The 20,477-nt window shown below is 37.3% G+C and overlaps 1 protein-coding gene across 1 annotated transcript; it reads left to right on the top strand.

Moving 5' to 3' along the window:
* The first annotated feature begins 13,490 nt into the window (after positions 1-13,490).
* Positions 13,491-20,233, top strand: LOC116572293 (dynactin-associated protein-like). The gene is made up of 3 exons (XM_032311179.1): positions 13,491-13,859; positions 16,792-16,872; positions 17,711-20,233. Exons 1-3 carry the CDS (start codon positions 13,806-13,808, stop codon positions 18,035-18,037), a joined length of 462 nt encoding a protein of 153 aa, XP_032167070.1. The 5' UTR covers positions 13,491-13,805; the 3' UTR covers positions 18,038-20,233.
* The last annotated feature ends 244 nt before the right edge of the window (positions 20,234-20,477 follow it).

Raw genomic sequence — 20,477 nt, 5'->3', positions numbered from 1 at the left:
CTTCAATTCTTTCTTCCTAATCTTTTCCACTGTGCCCCATGGAATCCCTGTTGCAAAGTATACACATTCATCTACTTTTTAGTGTCTTTAAACAATGATTCCAGTATCTTTTTGTCTTTTTTTCATAGGATAATGTTTTCTTTTGTCTTCTTTAGTGACCATTTCTCATTACTTGTTATCATTGATAGCATGTTTTGGGCAGATTGGGGTGGCATTTAGGGGACAAGGGGAAGGCGAACATTTTAGTTTCCTATCTGCTGGCAAATCATCCCTTATCTGTGCACACTGACATGCACATTAATTTAAAACTCTTTCACAATTTTGTCCTCCCTGTTACAGTAGTCATTCGGCTCCTGGGCACTCTTATTTGACACCAGCTCAGTCCTTTTCTCTACTCAATTCCTGCCCCATCATAAGTCTCTTACTGCTTTAATACCATGACCACTGCTTTATGTAGTTAATGACCATTCAGCTTCCGATACCTGATAGCTTCACCCTAGACCCTGTCATCTACAGGAACAGTGCCTCCACTGTAAGTTTAATCTTCAGTTGTGTACCCTGACCACAAACACCTCCTTTTCTGGATATCCCATTTCTGAACTTCCATTACAGCTTTTTTGGACTTCCTTGGGATTGCTAATGCTTCTGTTTTCCCCAATAAATCACTCTCCTTCAAGCATGGTCACCTCCTTGCCTCTCTGTTTGGGATCAGTAGCCTCACTTTAGAGGCATAACTGGATCCCCTCCCTTTCTTCCATCATTCTCTCCTAGAAAGCCACAATTCAGGTTAGGTCAAACAGTTTGTCTTCTGTACTCCTCTTCCTCCTCCTCCTCCTCCCAGTGAGTGTGCTTGGAGAAGAGTACATAAACAGGCATATTAAGGTTAATCCAAGTCCCTGAGCCTCAGTCCCAGCCAGATCCACCCAGTGAATGTTGAGATGTTTTTAGGACATGCGACAAAAGAGAAAAATTTAGTAGAAGCCAGACGTACAGACTCCAGATAAAGTCCAGGGCAGGACATAATGGTTTTGGAATTATACTCTCCACTAGATTCACTCCTTTTGCTCCCTAGTGAACAGTGCCACCACCACGAGGTCACAAGCCAGAAAACTGGAAGTCACCCTTCATTTTCTCCTCTCCTTTAATCCTGACACCAACGGATCAATAGTTCTTCCATTTAACCTATGAACTGTTTCTTGAATCAATTCCATCTTTTTTAACTCTACTGGTGAGATTTTACTTCACTTGTCACATGTATTAGTGTTACAGCTCCTAACATGTATTAGTGTTACAGCTCACACACACTCTCCCCTATTGATGGCTTCTAGAGAGTCTTTTTAAGATGAAAGAATGCATGTGAGCTTTTCTCAACTCAAATGGAAAAATCTGTATTAGTTTTTAGATTTTTTTTGCCTCTGCATAGCCTACAAGGCCCAGTATGGTCTCAAACTTACATTCATCTCCAGCCTCACCTCTTTCCCCTTTTTCTTCCCATGTACTCTGCTGTTCCATCCCACGGGCCTTTAGTGACTCCCCAGATGTCGCTCACATGTCTTCTCCTGCCTCTGCTTCACAACACATGTGCTCCGTCTGCCTGGAGGGCCGCCTCTCTCCCCTCTTCTATTCAATATCTCTTGGGTACCTTGCCTTTGTGTTCAACCCAACAGAACATTATGCCATACAGTTATGCCAACATTAGCCCAGTGTTTCTATTTGTGGAAAGTCTATTTTTTAAAATATTTATTTATTTATTTATTTGTCATTGAAAGAGAGAGAGTGAACACAAGCAAGGGGAGTGGCAGGTAGAGCAGGCAGAGGGAGGAGCCTGATGGAGGACTTGATCCCAGGACCCCAGGATCATGACCTGCGCTGAAGGCAGATTCTTAACCAACTGAGCCACCCAGGCGTCTCTGCAGAATGTCTATTGACAACCAAAATGTGAACAACTTCCCTAATATTGATTTGGTATATTGACTTTTAAAAAACCTTTTCTTTGGCAGCGACAATATTCCATATCAAGAAACCTGATAGGACCATTAAACTTTCAAAGAAAATGACCATTCAATTCAATAACCTTTTTAGCTCCAAAGCTGACAAGGGAAACCCCCTTTCTGGCAGTCCCCCAGACTCTGGGATACCATGCTCCTTTTTTCTTCATGTTCCCCTTCTTCTCATTTTGTGCTTTGGAGAGGCTTCTCTCCAAGCTTGAGCCAGACCTCCCTAATGTCATCCTGAAACAGACCCAGGGAAAGGTTCTGGGGTAGAGTGAGGAATGAGGAAGAGTCTTATTAGGCTAGAATTTCCTGCTTCCCACTACCAGCCTACTTGTTTCTCCTACTAAACAAGACTCAAGACCCTGGGAACCCCAGAGAGAGGTGAGGCGGATGATTGACTCTCCTTGGTAAAATCCATGGTGCAACCTTTAGCTCTCCGTCCTGTGCAGAGACCCTCACAGAAGACTTTTTATCTAGGTGCTCCCTTCCAAGGGTTGCTGGCTTGGATCTTTCTCATTCCTGTTGTAAACTCTGAGGGTATGTTCCCTCACTCATCCATTCACTCATCTACTGAACAAACACTTCAGAGCAGAGCTTCTGTGTGCCAGACCCTGTTCCAAGTGCACACTAGTAATCCAGACAGACAGAGTCCTTGACTCGGGGATGTTACATGCTAGTGAAGTAAGCAGAAAATGCAAATAAATTCCACAGTTCTAGACAGAGGCACCTTAGCGGATGGAAAATACAGGATTAGAGTTAGTCTGCCCTAGCTCTCATTTGCCAGGGCTAACTTCGTGATCTTGACTGTGTTATTGATCTCCTTTGCAAAACGGCGGTCATCATTGTGTCTTGTTTGGTTGTTTTCAGGAGCGAAGCACTTGGAGCCCCAAGAAAGAGTTGTGTAGGCACAAAAAAAGACACAGGAAAAAAGCTTGGTGTATTCAGTGCTTGCGACAAGTGTGCTAGTTAGTGGAAGAAGATGAATTTGGAAAGGAGGTGGTAGCCCCATTATGCTGGAGCTTTGTAGATTTCATTCTTGAGAAATGTAAAGTCATTAAAAAAATATTTGCTTTGTGCTTTGAAATGATGGCACTAAGTTCTTTGAGAAAATGCTTACTAACTATACGTAGCTCAATGTGAGCTATGTAATTGGGTATTTAAACCTTAGGAATGAATGAAGGTCAAATTCCTGTTTCCTAGTTCCATTTAGTGTCAATTTGTTTGGGTTTCTCTGGTTTGGTTAATTAGCTAAAGAGCCAAATGTGGAATCTCTGACAAATGGCTGTTGAGTTCAATCCATACTGAAGTACTTCATTATTCATTTATATTTGCTTACTGATCCTACTTAAAACTTTCAAAACCTCCTTCTATTTTGCAAAAGACATAGATACCTTCTTAGATATTTGAGGGCGATATACAGATCATCTATAATGAATTTAAAAACAGGGCAACGCGTTTCAAGCATCGAGGGACCCGTGAGCAAGCATGTGTGTATTTACCAATTGGTAGGGTTGTGAGACAATTTCAACCTAAAATGGAACTGGGGGGTAAAAAATGGAAAACTCGTATTTATGCTCTCAGAATCACAAAACTTAAGGAGTAAGAGACTGATTTTCTGTAAAGGCCTGATTTACAGAAAACTCATAACATAGGAATTTTCTTCTTTTTTGTGGAGGAAGGGGCAGAGGGAGAGAGAGATAGAGAGAATCCTAAGCCGGCTCCATGCACAGCTCAGAGCCCAGCGTGGGGCTTGATTTCACAACCTGAAATCATGACCTGAGCCGAAATCAAGAGTGGGACGCTTAAGTGACTGAGCTACCCAGGTGCTTCAATATTGAAATTTTCTTAAACAATTGGAAATTTGTTGTCTCACATCCACCTTGGAAAATTTTGCTGATGGTTTCTAGAAGCATGAACAAGAAATGACCCAGGTAGTGTTGGTTTAGCAAAATAAACTGACTTGAGCTCTGTTTGTATGACTGGATTAACTGTGATGGTTCAGGGAATTTTCAAAACTGGTCTCATTTCTTTTTTATTTTAACAGACTCCAACACGGACTCCAACTGAGCTCTCTTTACACACCCTGCCTGTAAATACAGCTCACCCCAAACCCTCAAGACGCTCACCTGTAGCTTGCTACAGTTTGTGTGTCTCAAATTGCAAGGCTTAAGCTATTACTGAATAAACTCATCCTTTTGACTGGTCTCAGTTTCCCTCTTTATTTAGGTCAACAAAGTCTACTTTAAAAAATAGGATTTTCCTGTCTAAGGGAGCCTCCGTCTTTTTGGTTTGCCAGATGAATCAGCACGCATTAACTGAATGCTAATATTTTCAAGACATTATGCTAAGCATGATCTTTTAACAGGAAATACTTCTAGTATTATTCACCCTACTCCACAAACACGTATGAGATATTTCCCTAGTGCCCAGCATTGTGGTAAATGCTGGGAATTCAAGGGGAAGGGGTTAGGATGAACTACTCTAACACTGTGTGATAAAGGCTGTGGTAGAACAAAGTCCAGCCTGCTGTGGAGACACACAGACAAGCAGGCAGCAGATAGGGAAGCTGGCGATCTAACTTAGTTTTCGTTGTTATTGATTATCAGGCTTGCTTTTCACTAAATCGACTGTAGAAACACATTCTCTTCAATCCCAATAATATTAGCAGGTTTCTTTTCCCTCATCAGGTAGTGAAGTTTTAGTGCCTCTTGCAGCAGGTTGAATGAGGACCCCTTCCGGATAGGTCCACATCTTAAACGCTGGAGCCTGTGAATGTGACTCACATGGCAAAAGAGACTTTGTGGATATGATTTACTTAAAGGTCTTGAGATGGGAAGATTATCTTGGATCAGTGAGCCTAAATAATTATAAGGTTCCTTGTAGGAGGGAGGTAGGCGGTCAGAGTTAGTAGTAAGAGATGAGATGACAGAAGCAAGAGGTGAGGAAGGGCCTTGAGTCAAGGAAAACAGATGGCCTCCAGGAGCTGAAAAGAGGCAAGGAAATGAGTCTCAGTCACACCCACCAAGCCTCCAGAAGGAACGTGTTCCTTGTTAGTGAAATTCCTGCTTTAGGGAATCCCGGAAACTACAAATCTTACATTTTATTTCTACAAACCATACACTGTTATTCTTTAGGAGTGAGAAGCTATCTCTGGTTTAGTTCATGGTTCTCATGAAGGATTGATAAATTACTGTGAACCATTTGATCCCCCAGCTTGTCCTGAACGTGGTAACTCAGGGAAGTGACATGGCCTTTCTTTGTCTCTCAGGCGTCAGAACCATCCTGGTTGGGGGAACCTCCCAAGCCCTACCCGGCCCAAAGATGTAAGGAAATATAAGTGGCCAATAAACATGTCAGCATACAGACAATCAGCTACATTAATTACCAGGGAAGCTACACTGAGGATTAGATTGGAAAATGTTTTGTAAAAGTCTGAAAATCCAAGCATTGATAGCGATCTAGAAAAATGGGCAATTTCTGCTTGTAGGAATACAGAATAGTGCAAACGCTTAGGAAAATATCTTGGCATTTTCCAGTAAGTTTAAATTCTCCATACCCTGTAACATAATAACTCTATTCCAAGACAAGTGCCAGGAAGCATGGATGAGATTCCCATAGCAGCAGCATTGTTAATCTTAACAAAAAACCTTAAAAATAAAAGTAAATAAATGGAAGTCCAGAAGCATACAATTTGTACCTTTATCACTTACATTTCTAAAGTTATATAGATGTGGAGTCTAACTATAAAGAAAAACAAGGGAATGACAAACAGGTAATTTTGGGTGTTGGCTATTTGTGGGGGAAGGGAATATTATCTGGGAAGTTTATAATAAGCCTTTAAATTTCCACTTATTGTGATGGGCAGTGGATATATAGGTAGGTGTCTGTATTTTCTTTGTGTTTTTTTATTGTTAAATACATATTTTTTGGGCAAATGTCTGGAAAAATCTCATGTTAACAAAGGTAATTGCTCTTCTACCTCTCCCAACTTTTCCCAAACAGTTTTAGGAGGTAGTTGCTGTTGTAGCAATGGACACAAAGATCTTAGGATCCTTTCTCACTGGGACTTTAGCCTCCATTTGCTGCTGATCAGAACAAAAAGAAGGATATACTAACACATAGCTATGTAAGAGAATGAAGGATTGAAAGTTTCTATTAAGATAATCAAAATGGAGGGCACCTGGGTGGCTCAGTCAGTTGAGCAACTGACTCTTGCTTTTGGCTCTGGTCATGATCTCAGGGTCATGGGATGGAGCCTGGTGTGAGGCTCCATGCTCAGTGCAGAGCCTGCTTGTCCCACTCCCTCTGCTCCTCCCCCCCTCCCCCACTCTGTCTCTCAAATAAATAAATGAAATTCTTTAAAAAAAAGAGATAATCAAAATAGGAACTTGGAAATCTCCATTATATTTAAACATTGTGCACCATGAATAGAATTCTCAGACTAGGAAATGGGAAACCCAATACTTGTGTGCACTAATTAACTCATGACCTTCAAGTCTGTTGGGTGTCATGTATTCACAAACAAGAGACTCTAGTAATTACAAATTACTATGCATATTTATGGAATTTTGTAACCACAAAACAGTAAGTTGTCAGTTAGTCACCCAATATTGATTAAGTTCTTAGACATTGTGTAGTTGGGTACTAACCATTCAGGAAACTCATTTAAAAAAATAGGCCCGGTCCCCCGCCCTTGAGGAACTGATGTTATAATATATTTAATTACAATAGTTTGTGCTCAGTCTTATAGCAGAGCTTAATTGGGACAATGATATCTGTAGAGAGAGAATTAAGAGTCACAGGATAAAAATGCAGAAATACAGGGGCACCTGGGTGGCTCAGTCAGTTAAGCATCTGACTCTTGGTATTGGCTCAGATTACGATCTCAGGGTCCTGAGATGGAGGCCCCATCGGGCACTATGCTCAGTACGGAGTCTACTTGAGAATTCTCTCTCTCTCTCTCTCTCTCTTCCTTTTCCCTCCCTCTGCTTGTGCACACATGTTCTTCTCTCCTTCTCAAATAAATAAATAAATCTTTAAAAAATGCAGAAATACAGAAGGTAATTGAAGGGAGGGAGTGTTTTCAGAAAAAGATGTTGTCAAGAGAATGGACACCTGTCCAATCTCAAGTGTCCATGCTAGTCAATGAGAATCAGTAAAATGATTATGGAACAGAAAGAGCAGGATGTCACCTGGGTATCAACTAGATATTTAACCAATTATTAACGTGCTTCTAAACTGTAACATGTGTAGACCAGTTTCCTAAAGCTCAAACAAAGGATAAAGTTGGGATCTCCAAGTCATATTTGTCAAAATATTTACGCCCTGTATGTGGTAGACAGAGTCTCCAACAAACAACATTTCATTGTCCTGAGCTCTTGATTAAATAATTAAATTTGTTATAATAATTTATAAGAACTTGAGCAAAATCATCTCCAATGGAAAAATTCATGTATCATAAATTGGAAGGGAAGGAAATTTTATAAAATAAATGTTCTGAGAAAACTGGCTAAACAGGGGAAAAGGAATTTAAATGTATTAAAGAATTACATGTTGAAATAAAAATACAAAAATCAGACAAAATTAGCTTAGCCTTCTAAGTTTTAAAAACTTTTGTAAGTCAAAAAAATCATCTTTTTTTTTTCTTGTTTGAGACTTGAATTGGCTTATTAACAGAAGGAAAAAAGGGAACAGTAATCTGAGAAGACGTAGAGCAAGGGTATGCCTAGATTACATGTTTATGGACATTATAAACAACAGACTTGCCCTGTTTGACAAAAGGCAATTTGGGACAAAGCCTACAAAGACGTTTTCATTGTGTCTAACTTTGAATTAAAACTAAGCGTACAAATATTATTCTACAAAGCCCTAACTGTGCTGAAATTAATATTTGTAAAAACATTGTGGTTAAAGGAAGAGCTTAGAAGTCTGTGGATGTGGCATTTAAAAAGAATGCCCTCTTCAGTACTTACTGTTTATACTTCACAGCTTTGAAAATTGAAGTTCAAAATTATTATTTGGTAATAAATCTGTAGTAAGTTAATGTTGAAATTCCACTGAGGAAAAAACACAATATGTCTGTATATTTGGGTTCCTATGATTTATCTGTCTACTTTGATTTCTCATAACTTTATTTAAGTATTTTCTCCCTTCCTTCTATTCTTTGATTTGATCAAATCAAGTTCCTGCTGTTTCATTCCACAATGGTTGTACCTACACTTAAAAAGACAGAAGGAAAGAAAACCAGACACTTATAGACAGGTTTATATGATGAAAAAGAACAGTTTTCCAGAGTAATACAATAGTTTTTGCTTCTAAAACCAGTTAGGCAAGTCTCTGAGGACTCTTAAAAATAGACACTGTGATATAAAAAATACAGCTTGACCACATTCTGTAAGACAGACAATGCTGAGTGTCATTTGTACCCCTTCAAAGAAATCATTCTTAAAGAAAAAATAGGAAAAGTAAAGTGCTGGAAAATATTTGCAACACATGGGGTAAAAAGCCATTGGTATCTTGATACATATAATGTTCACTAGAAAAAGAGAGTACTGAACCATGAAGCTGAATCGCCTGAAACATGAATATGAATAAACATAAATGTGAACATGATTAAATACATATGGATATATGAATATTAATGTTTTATAAATATGAATACTGAATAATACATAAATGGTCATTAATATCTTTAATATTAGAGTTATGAAACAAAGGAAATGTCAACACCCCCCCCACACACACACACACATTTTTTCCTGACCTGATTACCAAAACTGAAGAAATGGTTAAGCAAGGAAAATGTAGTGAGTAGGGCCATCTTGTGACTTTTTTTTTTTTTTTAAATAGTATTGATTTATTTCAGAGAGAGATAGAAAGAGAGCATGATGCCGGGGAGGGCCAGAGGGAGGGGGAGAGAACTCCCAAGCAGAGTCCGTGCTGATCGTGGAGCCAGATATGGGGCTGGATCCCAAGACCCTAAGACCATGACCTGACCTGAAATCAAGGGTTGGATGCTTAACTGACTGAGCCATCCAGGCATCCCCGCCTTGTGACATTGTTAGTGACAATGTAATCTGGTATTATTTTCTTTAACAATTTGTCAATTTTTATTGGGTTCTGATCTAATTCCACTTCTAGGTTGCAACCTAAAAAAAAAAAATCAAAAACTTTGAAAAAACTGTTTATCATAATGGAATATCATACTGAGTCAGTAAAATCAAAACAATCTGAATTCTTCAGCAATGGAAATGTGGCTAGGTAAACTCTTACTTTCATGTAATGGACTGTTATGTGACCAATAAAACACATAAAACCAAACAAAAAGGAATAAGTATCTTTAGATATGTATTGAAAAAGTCTGTATGGAATCCATCACATTTCAGTAGTGGATAAACAATTATTTTCTAATTTTCTGAGCTATCTTCAAAATGTATATTTGTATTAAATATTTATATTCCTTTTTATATTTATTTTATACTTTATATTACATTTATATTTTATTACTTTTATATTTATATCACTTTTATTTAAATATTTAGATTTATATTACTTTTCTAATTGGAAAACATACATAAATCAGATGTTTCATAACCTAATGGAAAAAATGATAAGAGAAGCAAAATAGTAAATTGAGGGGAGTGAGTAATGGAGACTGAAGTTAATGGATTTATAACGGAAGGATGAGTCTCGTCTGTGTGGATGCTTGTTTGTTTGTTAGTTTTTTCCCAAATAGACATAGAACATTGTTTAAAATTGAAATACAAAAGAAACCCAAAAAATCGTAAGTGAATGCAGTTCATGTATGTTACGTCATATCTTATTTACTTCAGAGTCTTCATCTACTAAGTGACTTGTTTATTCGATTTCCATCTGAAGAATCAATTTTCTGGTTCTAAATGGATTTTGACTTAGATTCAGGGCTGAATTTCTGCTCTGCAGCAACTATTGGTTTTGCAATTTGAAGGACATTTCTTAAACTCCTTGAGGGTTGGTTTCCTCATCTGTAATATGGGCACAATGCTTTTTCACAGGGCATTTTTGAAAGTTAAAGTACTTTATGTACCTATCATAGTCCCGGACACCTAGTATTTGCTTTTATTGATTAGAGAAAAATGTTTTCACAAGGAAGCATTGAATTTTGTGTATTTTAGTATATATGAACACTTATATCCATATATGTTGTACATATATTTATATATAATATATGGTTTATATATGTTTATATATAAAATATTAGTGTAAATGTGTATTTATATACATATATACACAGTACATACATGTTTTAGTATATACATATAATATACGTATCACAAAACTTCATTTATGGGGCACCTGGGGGGCTCAGCCAGTTTCTGGTCTGCCTCAGGTTGTGATCTCAGGGCTCTGGAATCAAGCCCCACTTGGGGCTGGCTCCCTGCTCAGCAGGGCGTCAGCTTCTCTCTCTCCCACTGCCCTTACCCCCCTGCTCATGTTCAATCTCTCTTTCTCTCTCTCTCAAATAAATAAATAAATAAATAAATAAAATCAATCTTTAAAAACAACAACCACCACCACAAAACTTCATTTATTTTAGGGTGTTTTAACTTCTATTATTTCGGTCTATCAATTTTTTTTTTCATACTCTACTGAGCTTCTAGATCACTCTCTCAAAATTCTACATTTTCTTATTGGGGATTCCATAGCAATGGAAGAGAATCAGAAATTGATCTTCTTTATTATTTATTTATTTATTTCTACCCGATCTTCAGAGCCAAGAAAAAGCACAAATGTCAATTAGCATTGACATAGGAATCAAGTTTCATTTCAGAGATATTTACAACAGTACCCAGAAACAATCTCTTCAGTTCTTCTAAGGATTCTGAACACTTGCCTCTCTTTTTCTCCTTGGTGGATAGATCAAAGTAAGCCCAAGAAGTGCCAGCTGAAATCCAGATGCAGGTTGGCTGCTACGTGCTAGTGCTTTGTGGTCTTGGCTGATTAACCAGCTTTCAGTAGCTGGGAAAAGGGAATACTGCTATGCTCCTCCTGCTCCTTTCTCTGGGGAGTAATAGTTCCATCTTTAGTGGTCAAGGTGGAGATCAAACTTAAAGGATAGGATAAAATGGCTTACGTCATGAATGCTTAGACCAGACCATAAAATTGAAGGTTTAGATTCAAGTCTGAGTATCAATAGTAATTCATATACTTGTAGAACCAACAAACAAACAGAGCAGAGGATGTGCATGAGCTCACTGGTACACCATGATTAACACCAAGAATGTGGCGCCCCAGTAGTGACCTTATTCCCTGCTGAGAGGCACAAAGTTCAGTCCCTGCCCCGGCACCTTTCAGGAAGTGAGGCACTAAACCCCAGGGTGAGAAGCTCTTTAGGCTTCTTAGCTTAGGTTAAGCAAACATCAACCTTAATTACCTTAAAGCAACTGGATTTTTTTTTTTTTCTTTAACCAGGCCACAGGTACAGCAACTCGTTTATTTTGTGGTTGACTTCTGACTGTGCCATCAGACCTTAAAACTGGAGATTTCAGTGCTTCAAGCCTAGCCAGAATGCAAATGCATGTTCCCTGTTACTTGTTACTTGTCAGGGAGCTGCCATCAACACAGAGGAAAGAGAGGGTACTGAAAAAAATCAGAATGAATTTTATTAGAGCTCACCAATGTATCTCAATAACTACTTACTTTTAACTTGTACATAGAGAAATTGTCACATGTGGTGGATATTTGTAAGATGAACTCCCATGTGATCACACTCAGGTCAAAAATAAGATACTTCCTGGGGCGCCTGAGTGGCTCAGTTGGTTGGGGGTCTGCATTCAATTTAGGTCATAATCCCAGAGTCCTAGGATCGAGCCCCACTTTGGAGCTCTCTCTCAGCTGAGAGCCTACTTCTCCCTCTCCCTCTGCCTGCTGCTCTGCCTACTTGTGCTCTCTCTGTCAAATAAATAGTAAAAATCTTAAAAAAAAAAATAGGAAACTTCTAGCTCCTTGAGTCCCTCCACATTGTATCCAGCCCCAATTCTGCTTTTCTTCCTCCCTTGAGAGGTAACTACTATTAATCATTTCTTCATTCTTTAAAAAATGAACGTATCACTTATGAATGTATCTTTACAAAAGACAATTTAGTTTAATGTCTGTTATGTCCCACTGTGTATTTATCAGAATCATAGAGCTGATTTATTTAGTAATAGTTTATTCATTTTCATTGGTGAAAGTATTTTATTGTACAAATATATCACAACTTACTTATCTGTTCTGCTGTTAATGTGAATTTGGGACATTTCTAAAAAACTGATAAATAATGCTTCTATAAATGTTCATGTGTGTGCGCGTTTGTGTGTGTGTGTGTTTCCTCAGGGAACATACTGGAGGTAGAATTGTTAGATCATATAGTATATGAATATCTTCAAATTTACTAGATAGTATCAAATGCTTTTCAAGTTGTTTTACCAATTTATGTTGCTGCCAGCCGTGTATTTATTTAGGATTTCATTAAAGATTTACTCATTTAAATTTCATAATTTTTTTCCATTTGAAAGTAGTAACACCTCTATTAGTAAATTTATTTCCAAATACTTGAAAATGTTCTTTAAATATCTCTTTTTTAGTTTTCTGAGTATTTGTTGCTGACATACAAAACTATGAAAGTTACTTATACAAAACAAACGTAAAATAAATGTAATTGTGTCATTTAAGATCTGTTTAATGAGAAGTCTAGAAGTTTGGAATTAGTTACATACATTTTTTTCCATGAATCTACTTATCACACAATAAGAAGACATGTCTGCTTTTGAATTAGGATATGTGTAAGTTTATTAATAGTTTGGAAATTCATGTCATTAGCCTCCCTGCTGGAAGTTGTTGGCTTCCGGGAAATGCATGACTAAAACGGATCTTTAGTCATTTTTTCTCCATTCCATACTGCGTGTCACATTGTCAAAGGCCCTGGGAGCATCAGTTCTCAGGTTGATGTAAAACACCACCGCAGTTTTGCATGCTTTATCATGTGAACTTTTCCTTGGGAGAGATGCAAAAGTACCAGAGACACTCTTGCTCATTAAAAAGATTGGGATTCATGAGAAGCGGTGACATCATTACATAGCCTAAAGCAACACAAATTTACACAGAAGCAGATCAGATGTACCGTGGATAATCCTTGAGTCATACAACCAGAAGCTTCTGACGTATACTTATTTCCTATTTTCATCTGTATTTTTGGGTAAAACCATTTTTTACTTCCCTTGTCCATCTCAGTATAGCCACTGATTTCAACAACGCCATAGATTTTATTCACCACCCCCCTACATCTATCATGACCCTGTAACCTCAATATTGTTTTATTTCTGAAAAGGTTTGAAATTAGTCATTGCCATAATCCCTCTGCCTAACTACAGAATATCCTGCAAATGTTCATAATCAAGGAGTGGCTCTGTGAGTTTTTTTAAGAAACAACAACTAAATTCCTAACCCATGAGAAATCAAGTTTTCATGATTTAAATGAATTATGTGAAATAAGGAAGGCAAGCTTTATATCTGCTCAGAATCCTGGAGTCTTTCTTACAGCTGAGATAACTTTCTGCCTGTTGTTTTTCCGAAGGGAGCAAGTTTTTCTATTTGTTTTTCCCCAGCAAGCATACATCGTGTACTTTGGGGTTGAATTTGGAATTTTTTTTTTTTTTTGGAAACTAGATGAGTATTGTCTTACGTAATCCAGATTGAATAAATACAATTATTAATTTAACATAAATCTGGGATTTTCCAACTTCTCACCCACAAAGCGAGTATAGACATCCCTGGAGTTGCAGCCCCGTCAGAATGCATGGCGACCGGCATCACGCTGAGGATATTGAACAAAGTCCAGTAGAGCTGGTGAGTACAGACGCCTTTTAGCTGCTCTCTTGGCTCCTAGTCTTGCTTTCAACATTGAACATGTAACACTTCAAGAAAGTTAGGCTGCATTTTTCTGATTTTGCTATTATAGGGTGAATGGAATCTGAGATATTATTACCAGCAATCACAAGTGTCGAGAGGGGTTATTTAATATGCCAGATACTGCTTTTCATATCCTTTGGGAACTATGCATTAGACTTTTTGCCTAAATTTTGATATTTTGCTGAATTTTGACATTTATATATAAGGTACCTCTAGACAAAAGTTTTAGTAAATTATTTGGAATGTTGTTTATAGCACATATTGATATTTATTAATATTTATGTTTATTTTATATTGTTTATGTTATTATTTATTACAATATATTTGATCCAATGAAAATACCTATTTTCATTGACCTATTTATATGTATTTAAAGTAGTAATTTATAGAAAATATCTCACGGGGAGACTTATGCTGAAAATATGTTACTCTAGTAATATAAAAATCATATTTTTTGGAACGTGTATGGGGTCTCACTCCTCATTCAAACAAATTTTTTCATTTTGCATATGGGGGAATTGAAACATTAAGAGTCCACTTAGCTAGGGCGCCTGGGTGGCTCAGTTGTAAAGCGGTCTGCCTTCGGTTCAAGTCATGATCCCAGGGTCCTGGGACTGAGCCCCGCATCAGACTCCCTGCTCAGCTGGAAGCCTGCATTCCCACTCCTGCTTGTGCTCCCTTTCTTGCTGTGTTTCTCTCTGTCAAATAAATAAATAAACTCTTCAGAAAAAAAGAAGAGTCCACTTAGCTAAGTGGCAGAATCAGAAATAGAACTCAGATTTCTCATTTAATCTCATTTTTTGTTAAAAATTTTATTTATTTGAGAGAGGGAGTGAGCAAGTGAAAGAGAGAGCGAGATCATGAACAGAAGGAGAGAGAAAAGCAGACTCCCCACTGAGGAAGGAGCCCGATGCGGGGCTTAATCCCAGGACCCTGAGATCATTACCTGAGCCGAAGGCAGATGCTTAACGAAATGAGCCACTCAGGCACCCCTACAATCTCAATATAAGGAACTACTTTTCAGAAAACTTTACTACTATGTTCATAATAAAGAAAATCAAATTTCACTTATTTATTTTTAAAGATTTTGTTTATTTGACAGAGATCACAAGTAGGCAGAGAGGCAGGCAGAGGAGAGAGGGGAAGAAGCTCCCTGCTGAACAGAGAGCGGATGTGGGGCTTGATCGCAGGAGCCCGGGATCATGACCTGAGCCGAAGGCAATGGCTTTAAACCACTGAGCCACCCAGGCGCCCCAGAAAAACGAATTTTAAATCAACCTGAGATTGTAGAACCAAGAGATGAATCAGAAGAAATAAATAGAAAGATAGGCTTTGATAAAAGAATTGTTTCGCCACATGAAGGTTATATTTGTGATCAGTCTCGGGATTCAGCAACTAGACTGTCATAAACTTATTTTAGAGGATGACTCCTATTTCAAGGAAGTTACAAAATGTCATCGCTTTACTATCATATATACATCATTTTATTTCCTTCTCCTTTTCATTATAAATTAGGTGTGAATTATGTTATTTCCCCACATGCCAAAATTTATGCAATTTATTCCATTAAGTCAAATGAATAGATAATCTACCTTAAAAAAAAAATCAAGCAAACAAACAAACAAAAAAACCCAAAAAAGAAACAAACAAAAAACCCAAATAGTGAAACTGACTTCTGAAACCATGAAAGGATTGTTTGGATCCCCCCGCCCCCCGCGCTTTTTTTTTTTTTTTTTTTTTTTTTGGGTAATCTGACATTCTATAACTTCTTAAGTGCCCAAAAACAACAAGTAGAAAAAAAAATTTTTTTTACAATTGCTATGAGTTTATTTGCCCATTTTAGAGCCCTTGGAAAATATAGACAATAACAAAGAAAAAAAGAAAAAATCACCCATGATCCCTCCCAGAAAAAAAGATCACTGCTAATATTCTATTTCCGGTCCCCTCTCCCATTCAATCTAATTTTATTCTTACAAATGTTTTATTTTGCCATGTGAAATTTTTGTCAGTTTACCTGTTTTTCCTCCAAAAAGCCCATAAAGATATTAATTAAAACTCAGAGAATTGAGAGTTTATACTGCTGAAATGTTTTTATAACAGGATGTTTATCGAAGTTGTCTTTTTGTGCCTCAGTAAAGGGTTATGGTTTTCTTTATGTAAGTCCTATAGCATTTGATATGCTTTGCCGTTTTATATTGCTTTATTACTGCGAACAGCAATGCACACACACACACACACGCACGCACACAAACAAGTGCTGTTACATATACTTTTCATATTTTTATAATCAGCCAACTCAATGAGTTCTTATTCCTTTTGAGAGATTGTATGGTTGATTATTTGAGATTCTGTTTGTAAGCAGTCATATGATGTAGAAAAAAATGTTAGTTTTATATTCCCATTTCCATTATTCACACACACTGATGAGAACTTGAAAAACATGACCTAATATTGGTGGTAGGAGACGTTCTTCACTCCTTCTGACTTTAAAGAAATGTGCCGAATGTTTCACAGTTAAATACGGTGTCAGTCTATTTTATTTGTAGTTCTTGAGATTTGTATCGTCTGCCTTTGTCAAGACTGAATGCTGAAATTTGTGAAAATGCTCTTTGGGCATCTGTTGAATCAATCATTTTATTTTTCATTGATCATTTGATGTGAAAAGTGTATCTGTACAATTCATATCATCCTACCATTTATTAGAGTTTCAGATTCTTCTAGAACTTGGTTGGTTCTTCCTTTAACACATATTGGATTCACATTATTTATATGTGCTTCATTTGTTTATATTCCCAGATAAAATTTTCTTCATCTTAAACAATGAAGAAGTGTTTGTTTATTTATTTATTTAAAAATTATTTCTCTGCAGTTGCCCAGAAATCCATACTGTTCGAATGAAAGAACCCACTGTGGTTGTAGATTGCCCACGGGGACCCTCCAGCCGCAGTGGGTAAGATGTGGGGACTGGGGGGAGGTGGGGAGTCTTTAGCAGTCCTGGAGCACCGGTGAAATGGGGCAGGCAGGCTCTGCTCCACAGACTCCCTGCAGGGCTCTTGTGTCCTCTAACCCCTCGTTGGCCCCATGCCCTTTGACTGCTCTGCACTTCTCCTGTGCTGCCAGTCCACAAGTTCGTGGTGACAACAGGGACCCACGGCCCCCAACAGTTTATCAGGGTTTCATTCTATTCCTTGAAGACCCTACTCCATACCAGCGCTAATACGTGTTCTATTTTGATATCTTTCCAAGCTCAGTGAAAGGTCTCTTATGTATAAGACATAAAAATTATTTAAAAAATATTTTTCTAAATATAAAATTTCAATATGTAATATAAAAATAGGAGCTAACAATGAGCAAAAGAACACCTGCAATTTTCCGTCACTCAAAGGTAACCAATCTAAATGTTTTGATATACATTTTCATCACTTTTTTTTTTAGCAATGAGGACTAACTAGATAATTTAATTTATATTGTGATGTTAGTAGCTGATCATAACTTACGAGTAATATATTCCAGAGGAATCTATTTGCATATGAGATGATGCCTTATTGCTTTAGTACAAAGGCATAATTCAGAGGGAACACTTTGTCCTCATGGACTTGTGGACAAGTCGTGTGTGTGTGTGAGACAGAGAGAGAGAGGGAGGGAATGGAAGAGACAGCTAATGAACTGTACCTGAAATTATAGCATTTGGAGCAATGAAACAGATTAGCCTTATTCTAACTGAAATCAGCTGCCTAAGTCACTACTATCTCATTTGCTGAAATATTCACTTCCATAATTCATTACAGGTTACAGCAAAACCATGGTCACTCTGGAAAACATTTCTGGTGTGTCTCCTGGCCTGTCTAATTGCCACAACACTTGTTGTTCTGGTCTTATATTTTGTCCACTTCAGCAAGCCCGTCAACAGTACAAACATCACCATTCACGCAGATGGAAAGTCAAATCGTGTCACCTGCATCCCTGGTTCTACCCCATCTCCTGCCTTATCAACCCTGCCTGGATCTCCTACCCCTTTGCCCAACCAAAGCTCCTCCGCCAAGGTGTCTCCATCCCCCATGGAGACCACTAAAACAACACTGGAGCATGAAATTATCATTGAAGACGAAAAATGACATTTTTGAGCCCTTAGCATTCCTCCAGCAAGATCAACACCCTCCCCCTGGAGGAGGCATGTCCAGCGGTCCTCTCTTCCCTGCCAAGAGGTGACAAAGCATTTGGTTTTATGAGAGCTTGCCCTTTTTGCTCCAATCATTGGCTGAATTCCCATATCGCAATGACTCAGTCTTAGGCCCTCCAATGTTCAAATGATTGCAAAAAGATTTTTTTTTCAACTGAGCCCGATTCATTCAGGCTGGGGCCCAGAACTTCCTTTTTAATCCCTCCTATACAACCAACTTTATTCTTCACAAATGGTTTCCACTGAGGAAGAGGATCCCACTTCACTTTGCTCCCTGCCTGTTGGCTCTTACGCCAGTGTTTACCATCTAGCTATTGCTTCTTTTACAATCTCATATACTTCACTATATTCAGCATTTGTATTCCAGCGGGAAGAAGGAAATGTTCAATTAAAGTACTTAAGGAGCGGGTGGGAGGTTGGGGGGACCAGGTGGTGGGTATTGGAGCGGGCACCGATTGCATGGAGCACTGGATGTAGTACAAAAACAATGAATACTCTTACGCTGAAAATAAATTTAAAAATTTAAAAAAAAAAAGTACTTAATGAGCAAGAGTTTTTTAAATACCTGTCGGGTATTAGAGACTCATTTCTCTTGTTGGGAAATTCAGAAGAGAGATTAGTGAAGTTAGGAATAATCAGGGAAGATTTTGGAGAGAAACTAAGAGTTGAAAAAGAATGAAAAATTGGATTTAGGTAGAGGTAATTAAAATAGAAAATGAGAGGGTGAAAAAAGAATTAATAGATTTAAAATTAAAAGCACACTTAGAAACACTTAGAAACATTCAAATGTAATGTATTTTATATATTTACATTTTTTCAGTGATATTGTCAACATCATTTTCCACATTTGATATTTTCCTTAATATCTAAAATACCAGAAACTACTCCTTACAAAATTTGAGCTCTAAAATTGTTTTGTATTTTGTACTATAATTTTGAGGGCACATATTGCTTGCGATTTGCTACACGCAAGATGTGTTCAATATTTATATTGAGTGTTTAATATTCACTGAAAGCGTATACATTTCATTCTGGGAGAGACTTTAGAGTTAAATGAACCTTTCCATTCCACTCCCAACCTCTAAACTCTATAAAAATGGGAGACTGTCTCAGACAAGGAGGCTTCCTACCCAGACTCTGCCGCATGAGAGGACACTAAAGCCTTGGTATCCAGGTTCCAACTTCTGATTGTATTTTGCTCACTATTAGAGGTTCTTTGTTTTCCTAAAGCAAAAGACTTTGTGTTCTATATAATTTTAGATTGATTTACTGCAGTCAATAATAGGCTATGTGAATTGGAATAATAGACTTTGAGACCTTATTGAACACTTAAGACTCCACAAAAGAAGGATCGGAAATATGGTCATTCCTTACAAAATTGTTCTATATGGGCAGCTAGTTTTTATTTGTCAGACACCATGAGATGTACAAATTTGAGTCTTTAAAGAATAATTTTTATACCACAAATATCATTAAACTTAAGAACTTATCATTAAACTTAAGAATGATGAAAGTTGTTATATACATTTTAGAAAAGAAAGATCAGAAAGTTCTAGATAAGGTTAATAAACACAAGGGAGTAAATATGTATGCATGTTCCCCTAGTATGATCCTAAACTGATCCATTTCTATTATAGTTTTTATTTAAATGCCTAAGAACAAGAAAGACTAAATTTTTAGGTTCAAATGTACTTCCTAATATAATTTGAATTTCACTTTGTGGTTTAAAAGTAAAAAAAGCTTTTAAAAAAAGAGATACTACAGATGTGATTTGGTAACATGGTAACATACCCCTTTATGTTTAAGGAGAATCTTAGCAATGAGTTTCCTACATTAAATTTTGGGTTGGAGGATATTGTAATTAAGTCATCTGACATCATCAGGTTTCTGTGCTTTGTAAAATAGAGATGTAAATGAGCTCTTGGATTCTCTGTTCTGCTTTAGACTTTTATGGTTTAATAAAATTTTCAAATAGTAAACAGGGTTGTGGAAAATATGTTCACAAGTTAAAATACATCACTTGAACAAAAATTTTATGAAGTACTATGAAAATACTAAGTGAAGTATGTATAGACAATAAATAAGTAATCACCCAGTTTTAATGACTTATTCAGCAAATATTAAAACCATATATAAGCACTAATATTTATTGTTTCAAAATTCATTCACTCCACTTGATTGATAGTAATATATTTTAAATTAGTCAGGAAGCTTCTCTATTTAAAACATCTGCTACACAGCCTTTTGTGAGTCTCTCTCATTCATTCTTAAGCACAAAGTAACTTTATGTAGGATTAGAGGCTAAGTTTACAAATTTGCTTCACCAAATGAGAGTGTAACTAACTTCCTTAGAGGCTTTACTGGAAAATGTCCTA

Source organism: Mustela erminea, chromosome 13, assembly GCF_009829155.1.
Source record: "Mustela erminea isolate mMusErm1 chromosome 13, mMusErm1.Pri, whole genome shotgun sequence".
NCBI lineage: Eukaryota > Metazoa > Chordata > Mammalia > Carnivora > Mustelidae > Mustela > Mustela erminea.
This window is presented reverse-complemented; position numbering and strand designations above follow the sequence as displayed.

What these genes read in the sequence shown, in the direction of transcription:
- LOC116572293 (XM_032311179.1), top strand. Translation starts at nt 13,806, where the DNA reads ATGCATGGCGACCGGCATCACGCTGAGGATATTGAACAAAGTCCAGTA. An exon ending in AACAAAGTCCAGTAGAGCTG is followed by an intron (nt 13,860 to 16,791) that starts GTGAGTACAGAC and finishes ATTTCTCTGCAG; the next exon opens with TTGCCCAGAAATCCATACTG. An exon ending in GGACCCTCCAGCCGCAGTGG is followed by an intron (nt 16,873 to 17,710) that starts GTAAGATGTGGG and finishes AATTCATTACAG; the next exon opens with GTTACAGCAAAACCATGGTC.